We start from the raw sequence: 8,561 nt of genomic DNA on the forward strand, positions 1-8,561 counted from the left end.
TGCTGGGATTACAGGCTTGAGCCACCGAGCCCGGCCCCAAATTTTATTTTAATTTAAATGTTGTGTATTTTTTATACTAATTTTGAATGTCACAGCTTCGTGCTCCTTGACTTGAATTCTCTCAGGATCCGGGGAGCCGAGCTCGGTCTCAGCCTTGCTGCTGTCAGGTCCCCCTTTCTGTCTGGCGGCTCCGCTTCTGTGCAGAGCTGGCAGTTTTGCAGCAGCGCTTTTGTCAGTAGCGCCCACTCGGGGCTTTCTCAGTTGCCGCACGGTTCTTAGCGCCCAGCGTGACGTTTCCCGAACGCGGAGCCTCTAATAACCGAGAGAGTTAGAAGTAATGCGCCACACACTGAGCTCCAAATTAAGAGTCGTTTATTAATTAGCCGGAGACCGAGAGACGGCTAATACTCAAAGTTCTCTCGGCCTCGAGGAAGGGGCTTGATTTCCCTTTATCTCTTGATTTAGGTAGGGGCGGGGGTACCTAGCTGAAGCGGAATTTTATAGAAGCAGAACAGGCAAGTTAGCTAGTAACCAGGGGGAAAGAGGTTCCCAGGATTGTTGGTTGCTAAGGGTATTCCAAACAATCACCAAGGTGGGGGTGGGGGGTTCAAAGAGAGTTATACACAATAGCAGGTGTGCTTGCCAAGCGGGATGTAGTTACATTGGTTATTCGGTAAGATAAGCACAGAGTCAGCGTGACATAAGTACAACGTCAGTGTGGCCCAGTTATGCACCCAAAGGGGCTGTGGTAGGGAGGAGGAAGATACGTTGGAATTTACAGCTAAGACGGAGTCAAGATGCTAGCCCAGGGTAGGTATTCCAAGCCAGCAAATTCTCCGTGCAGTCCTTTTCTCTGTCCTTGCACCACTAGTATTGCTTAGGAACTTCCTAAACCCTGTTTTACGGTGCAGAAGGGTGATTGCATCGAGCCTCTTTACCAACAATACTTCCGGTAGGCCGTTAACTCGCGCTTTTTGTCATAACACATTAAAACGTGTTAAAATATATCAGACGGATCAAGCACATTAAAATGTCACAACACATTTAAACAGAGCCGGTTCATTCCTCTAGACAGGATATTTCGGGATGGAAGTACCCCACCTAAGAGCCGCAGTTTCTTTCTAGCAGCACGGTTTATGGCGCCTAAACAGATAATTCGTTGGTGCACCACCGCTAGCCGCTGGGTGCTGGCGCTTGCTGAGTCCCAGCGCCGCCAGGTTCTTGTTAGCGAGGTCCAGAATTGTGCAGAGCCCTAGAGGGCAGTTTTCCTGTGGCAGTGCTCATTTCCCGAACACAGGTTGTTCTTGGTCCCTGAAGGCTCTTTAATCCCTGCGTTCTGTAAGGTTTGCTTAGTGACTGTTTCATTTCGGTTTCTTTCTTTCTTTCTTTCTTTTTTTTTTTTTTTTGAGACGGAGTTTTGCTCTTGTTACCCAGGCTGGAGTGCAATGGCGCGATCTCGGCTCACCGCAACCTCCACCTCCTGGGTTCAGGCAATTCTCCTGCCTCAGCCTCCTGAGTAGCTGGGATTACAGGCACACGCCACCATGCCCAGCTAATTTTTTGTATTTTTAGTAGAGACGGAGTTTCACCGTGTTGACCAGGATGGTCTCGATCTCTTGACCTCGTGATCCACCCGCCTCGGCCTCCCAAAGTGCTGGGATTACAGGCTTGAGCCACCGCGCCCGGCCTCTTTCTTTCTTTTTAAGACGAGGTTTCACCATGTTGGTCAGGCTGGTCTCGAACTCCTGACCTCAGGTGATCTGCCCACCTTGGCCTCCAAAGTGCTTGGATTACAGGCGTGAGCCACCACGCCCGGCCTCATTTCGGTTTCTTTTCTCGTTATGCTTTTCTATCGGAATTACGATTCGTTTTAGTTCAATGTGCTCTCTAAAATCGTATCGTTTTTCATTTGTCTACTAAGTTCCCTGCATTTGTTAGAATTGAGCTTCCTAATATCTGGGTGCCCTCCGCCCAGGAGCTCTGGAGAGCATAAATACCCAGGCCGATGGGAGTGCTGAAGGCTCTGCCTCCTTTACTCGATCAGCAAAAACGTTTCTGTCCTCCTGCTCCGAGGCTTAAGCGATGGAGCAACATTTTCTTGGCTATGTGAAGCTGTCTTGGGATTCTGCAGAGGTGGTGCCAGAGTCCCAGCCTCTGCCTCTTTGAATTCCGAAGAATCGCTTGAAACTGGAAGGCAGAGGTTGCAGTGAGCCAAGATCGCCCCACTGCACTCTAGCCAGGGTGACAGAGAGAGGCTCCGTCTCAAAAATAAATAAATAAATAAATAAAAATAAAATATGTCTAAATTGTTCTTCTTTTTTTTTTTTTTTTAAGATGGGGTTTCACCTTGATGGCCAGGCTGGTCTTGAACTCCTGACCTCAGGTGATCCACCCACCCCGGCCTCCCAAAGTGCTAGGATTATAGGCGTGAGCCACCGAGCCTGGCCAAAAGTATTTTTGTCAGATATTAAGTTGGTCAACACATATATTCTGCACTTTTAATAATTTTTTATCCATTTTGTTTTTGTTTTTGTTTTTGAGATGGAATCTTGCTTTGTCACCCAGGCTGGAGTCCAGTGGCACAATCTCAACTCACTGCAACCTCCACCTCCCTGGTTCAAGTGATTCTCCTACCTTAGCCTCCCGAGTAGCTGGGATTACAGCCTGCCACCACACCCAGCTAATTTTTGTATTTTCAGTAGAGGCGGGGTTTCACCATATTGGCCAGGCTGGTCTTGCACTTCTGACCTCAGCAGATCTACCTGCCTCGGTCTCCAAAAGTGTTGGGATTACAGGCGTGAGCCACCGCTAAATTGTTCTATGAAACCAAAAAACGTCACTTATGACCCAGGGCGCACTCTTCCTATGTCTAATTAATTCAAGCACCTTTTTCATTTGCAGGTTATATAAAGGGTCTCCCCATGGGTAAAAGCAATCACACATCGTTTTTTGTCTTTTGGTAACTGAGCTAAGATTTCACCACTGCAATCCCACCTAGGAAACAGAGCAAGACCTTGTCTCAATGAAAAAAAAAAAAAAAAAAAAAAAGAATCTGAAGGTGGAATTACCATCAAGAGAGAAGATTCTAAGAATAGAACAACTTTATTAGGGGCTAGGCATGGTGGCTTACATCTGTAATCCAAGCACTTTTAGAGGCTGAGGCAGGAGGATCACTTGAGTCCAGAAATTCAAGACCAGCCCAGGCAACATAGTGAAATACAATCTCTACCAAAAAAAGAAAAATTTTAATTATCAGGGTGTGGTGGTTCAGGCCTGTATCCCCAGCCACTCAGGAGGCTGAAGCAACAGGATTGCTTGAGCCTAGGAGTTCTAGGCTGAAGTGAGCTATGATGGTACCATGACATTCTAGTCTGAGCTACATAGTGAGATCTTGGTTTGAAAATTTAAAAAAAAAAAAGGTTTATTACAGCTATGGACAGAGAGAAAACAAATAACAGCTTTCAGTGGTCCATGTGGGAGGTATCTAGATTATAACGATCTTCTAGTCTTCTGCCCAAGATGGCCTACTGGCCTCCAGGCAAAGCTGAAATGACTAGATAAAGATGAAAGTTTTGATTTAATTATTTAATTATTGATGATACAGTGCCCACATATATGATATTGACTCCATAAATTATGAGGTTGGCCAAAGAGGTAGTCAAATAATTTTTAAGGGAGCTCTAACTGATTATGCTTTACCTTGACCGTGTGTTTCTACATTTCTCCCTGAGTATATCAGATTAGTTGACCCCTATTTCAGCTGATCTCTTTATTCTCTAAGTTATGACACATGAATTCTTCCAAGATATAAGAAAAAATAAAAATGTGAAAGCAAAATACTATAGGCAATTTTTAAACCCATTTCCCCTTTACCCCAAGAATAGTAGTGGGTGGCACATGCAGCTGCAGCATTTACCCCGAGATCATTCGAGGATTATTTGTTGTTGTTGTTCAGATCGTTTAGTACCTGTTTTCTGCTTTCTGTTTAACCAGACTGTCCCAACGCATCAGTCCTATTTTGATGTAATTCTCTGAAAAGCATTTGAGGGTAAGTTTAGGAATATAATCTGTTATCCCAGGTTAAAAAATACAGCTGCAAGCACCACCAGCTATGGGTCAAGATGGCCAGGGAAGACCTATGTTAATTCTAGCTAAATAATTGTAAGCTTGCTTGGCTCAGAGTACACTGAAGTTTATACACTGAACTAAACTATATTATTGGTGAAGTTAATTAGAAATCAAGCGGCAACAGGAGGCCTAAGGTAAAGACCATCTGAGAGCGCAGTAACACCAGGGAACACCTAGGGGTGGTTGCAGAGCAGGAAATACTGCTCTGGTCCCATAAATGCCTTCTCAACATGGAGACTGTGTGAGGGTCTCCTAAAGAAGGCCTGTGCAAAGATCTCTGAGAAGGGAGGCAACTCTGCTCTCAAGATCTGGGAGGGTCTTTGCAGATGGGAGCTGGCAGGGAGGAGAAAAGCCTTGCAGGGCAGAGATCACGGAACGACTCAGGCTCTGCCTAGGTTCTTGGAATTTGGAGTGATTTTAATTGCTCTATGTCCTCAGTGCTTGGGAGATAAAAGCCCCTGGATGCACTGGATGAGGTCAGACTGGGTGGCTCCTCAACCACTATACTTCTGATGCAGCTGCACCCTGATAACAATTAGTGATAAACTCAGGTTACTAGTTTAGCAGTCTTAGAAGGATCTCAAGTTCTCTCCCCCTCCTCTTACCTACTCCTTCACCCTCCTCTTCCATGCCTATAAGATCAATAAAAGTGTCTGGAGCCCAGAGCTCGGGGCCAATGCGGTTCCCATGCTTGCGCTGGTCCCCTGGCCCCAGGCTGTAAATTCTGTTCTTGTGTCTCTGTCTTTATTTCCTTTTCTCAATCCCTTGTCACTGCTGGGACTAATGGCACCCACGTACAGGGTTGGGGCTGGTACCCAACAGCATCCTAAGCAAACAAAACCAAAAAAAGCCCAAGGGATCACATTACCCAACTTCAAACCATTCTGTAAGAATGCCATTATCCTAAGCAAATTCATGCAGAAACAAATGTTGCATGTTCTCACTTAAAAGTGGGAGCTAAACCTGGTGCACAGGAACATAAAGATGACAACAATAAATCACTGGGGACTTCAAAAGGAGGGAGTGAGGGAGATAAGGGGGTAGAGGCTGAAAAACTTCCTCCTGGGGACAGTTCACTCTCTGAGTGAGAGGATAAATAGAAGCCTCAGCATCACACGATATACCCTTGTATCAAACATACACTTGTACCCCAGAATCTAAAAATGTAACATGAGTCAGCATAACACAGAATAATAATATAATAAAATACCCAAAAAATGATCTTTTGGTTAAAAAAAAAAAGGTTGGCAACTACCCTGGCCTGCTCCTCAGTAACACCGTGATCTTTTAGGCATCTGACAAGTGTTGCTCTGGGGCAGAAAGGGATCCAGTCTGCTCCAGTACTAGCAATACATTTGGGGGCAATAATGAACTTTCTAACCAGGGTCCCCCCAAAAGCTTTCTCTCCACAAGAAAGGTAGTATTTTTTTCTTTTCAATCGCTAAAGCAAACTATTTAACTAGAAAACTTCATCACAGATGATAGGACTTTATGTTTAACTCAGTTCCAAGTCCTGATGTAATTTGCTCCTAAGATTAAGGTTCCCACCCACCTCCTTCCAATCAGGTTTGAAGCACCCATGAGGCCAGAAGAGTATAAAAACGCAAAAGATGTTGACTTCTGAGTCCCAGATATCCGGTATCAGCTGGTGAAAGGGCGCCACGGAGTTGCTGTCGTCCTTTGGAGTTTGGCAGGCCCAGGATTCCGCCAAGGAGGCGGTGGGCCCAGATGCCTCCAGCCCTGAACCCAGTACATTCGGTGCCCTGGATGCTCCCTTCCTGTCCTTACCATTGAGAACCCTCCTGGGAAGGTGTAGAGTTCCACTGCGACCTGCTTTCTGCTCCCAGTGTGCTTCGCTGAAACTGCCGGCAAAAAGAAGTCTTTCCCAAGTCTCAGACCACCTTCAGGTGGGACATAGGGTCACCTGCTCTGGATCCGCTGGCAACCTGCGAGGAGCCACAGGCACCCTCGGGAGAGAGGGAGGGTGCAGAGGGGCCCAGCCGACGCCCGCCCCCGCAGCATCCCCTGCAACTCCCCACTCACTCGGTGGACAGACTACTGGAGCCAGAGACGTCCGTCTGAGGAGACCTTTCGGAGTGTCAGCCTACTACTGTTCCCTGAAGCCACCAATAGAAGTTCCAAGACTGCTTGCTCCAGATTTGCTTGCGCCTGGGGACAGACGCCCTAAGACTGTGTCCACCGCCCGCCTTTGGAGTCCTGAGCCCCGAGATTTTTGCTGAGACTTTCCATTGGATCATCCTCCTGTGAAAAAAAAAAAGTTACAGTAACACCCTAGTTATCTCAAACGCGATGGAAGAAGTTTGCTTTGAGATCACTTTGTGCTTTTTTATTTCCCCTTCTCAATAAAATTGTACACAAATGTGAAATTCCTGTTGCCTGTGTTCCTGCTGATGTTGGGTAAGGATGAGGTTCAGGGGCAGGGTGGCTGGTTGCTGGTGCCAGTACTATCACTGGGACCCTTGGTCTCCTAGATTTGCTGGTTGCCGGACAAACGAAAAATACAAAAAGTAGTGTGTCTTATGCAGAGACTGGAGGGAAGGGTTGGCCAGGGGTCCTGCAAGGCAGGTGACTTACAGGCTGGGTCTACAGGAAATCCGGTGAACAGGCAGCAGACCTGAGAACTTCCTGCAGAAAATTCTCCTGTTCCAAGGCCCTGGAACTTTTTCCCTGTGAAGCTTTGCACCCTTCTATCTTGAGACCTTGCTAAACTCAGTTGTGAGTTCTGAAAGTTTGCTTTTAGATTCTTTAAGATTTTCTTTCTTTTTTTTTTAAATAAAGATGGGGTTTTACCATGTTGGCCAGACTGGTCTTGAACTCCTGACCTCGGGTGATCTGCCCACCTTGGCCTCCAAAGTGCTTGGATTACAGGCGTGAGCCACCATGTCCAGCCGATTCTTTAAGATTTTCTACATAGACTCATGTTCTGCAAGTATAGATAGTTTCATTTTTTCACCTCCAAAGTATATGCATTTTAACTCCTTTTCTCACCTCATTGCACTGGCAAACGATTCCAGTACCTTGTTGAATAGAAATGGTTGGAGTGAATATCTTGGCATTTTTCCTGATTTCATGGGGAAAGCGCAGAGTCTGTCACTATTACATACAATTTAGCTATAAGTTTTTTTTTTTTTTTTTTTTCGCACATGGAATCTGGTGTTAATTACACTCGGGGGAGAGGTGAGGTCACTCGGTCCAGCGGTGGCCGCAGTGTGGGGCCGTGCACACGTAGTACAGACGCATGGCGTCCTCGGCCCGGGCACTGTGTGACTGGAAGAACACAGCCTCCTTGTGGCCACACTTCTGGCACAGGTGGTCCTCTGTCCGCGGCAACGTGGGGTCCTGGGACACGTCGGCAATAATCTGGGTCAGTTCGTCCACTTCCTGCGTGATCTTGTTGACATAGATGCAGCTGTTGTCGGCCTCCTGCTGGTAATCACAGTTCCGGCACGCGTAGAGCAGAATGCGGTTCTCCTTGTCTTCCTTGGGGTATAGCATGTTGTTACATTCCTGGCAGAAGCGAATACCCACGAAGCCTGGCTCGTAGGTCCCGTCGGGCTCCATGACGACGCGCAGCCCGCCTAACCTTCTGCCTAGCTATAAGTTTTGTAGATGTTCTTTGTTCAGTTGAGGAAATTCCCTCTATTCCCACATTGCTGACAGTTGGCTTTAAATTTTAAATCATGAATGGGTATACATTTTCTTAAATGCTTTTTGTGCGTCATTTGATAGGATTATACAGTGTTTCTCATCTAGCCTATCAATAGGGTGAATTATATTGATTATTAAACCAGCCTTACATGTGGCATAAACCTTACCTTGGCATGGTATTGTTTGTTCTCTTGTTTTTTGTTTTTTGAGACAGATTTTCACTCTTATTACCCAGGCTGGAGTGCAATGGCGTGATCTTGGCTCACCACAACCTCCACCTCCTCGATTCAAGCAATTCTCCTGCCTCAGCCTCCTGAGTAGCTGGGACTACAGGCGTGTGCCACCATGCCTAGCTAATTTTCGTATTTTTAGTAGAGATGGGGTTTCACCATGTTGACCAGGATGGTCTCAATCTCTTGACCTCGTGATCCACCCGCCTCGGCCTCCCAAAGTGCTGGGATTATAGGTGTGAGCCACCACGCCTGGCCAGTATTGTTTTTTAGCATACATTTCTGATTTCTATTTGTTAGTATTTTGCTGAGGATTTCTGCATCTATGTTTAGGTGCAATATTGGCCAGTTTTCCCTTAGTGTACTGTGTTTGTCAGGAACATCCTGACCTCATAAAATAAGTTGGGAAGTATTCCATATTCTTTTATTTTCTAGAATAAATTGTGTAGAATTCATCTTATTTATTCTTTGAATATTAGGTAAAATTAGTGAAATTGTACGGACCTCTTGGTTTTTTGGAAGACTTGACCATGT

At 46.0% G+C, this 8,561-nt stretch overlaps 1 protein-coding gene across 1 annotated transcript; it reads right to left on the reverse strand.

Annotated features, from left to right (window-relative positions):
- Positions 1–7,291: 7,291 nt before the first annotated feature.
- On the reverse strand, positions 7,292–7,740 carry LOC108307710 (DNA-directed RNA polymerase II subunit RPB9-like). The gene has a single exon (XM_037740171.1). The coding sequence runs from the start codon at positions 7,708–7,710 to the stop codon at positions 7,333–7,335; it is 378 nt and encodes a 125-aa protein (XP_037596099.1). The 5' UTR covers positions 7,711–7,740; the 3' UTR covers positions 7,292–7,332.
- Positions 7,741–8,561: the final 821 nt, after the last annotated feature.

The sequence above is a fragment of the Cebus imitator genome, unplaced genomic scaffold, assembly GCF_001604975.1.
Source record: "Cebus imitator isolate Cc_AM_T3 unplaced genomic scaffold, Cebus_imitator-1.0 Scaffold80, whole genome shotgun sequence".
In the NCBI taxonomy this organism is placed as follows: Eukaryota; Metazoa; Chordata; class Mammalia; order Primates; family Cebidae; genus Cebus; species Cebus imitator.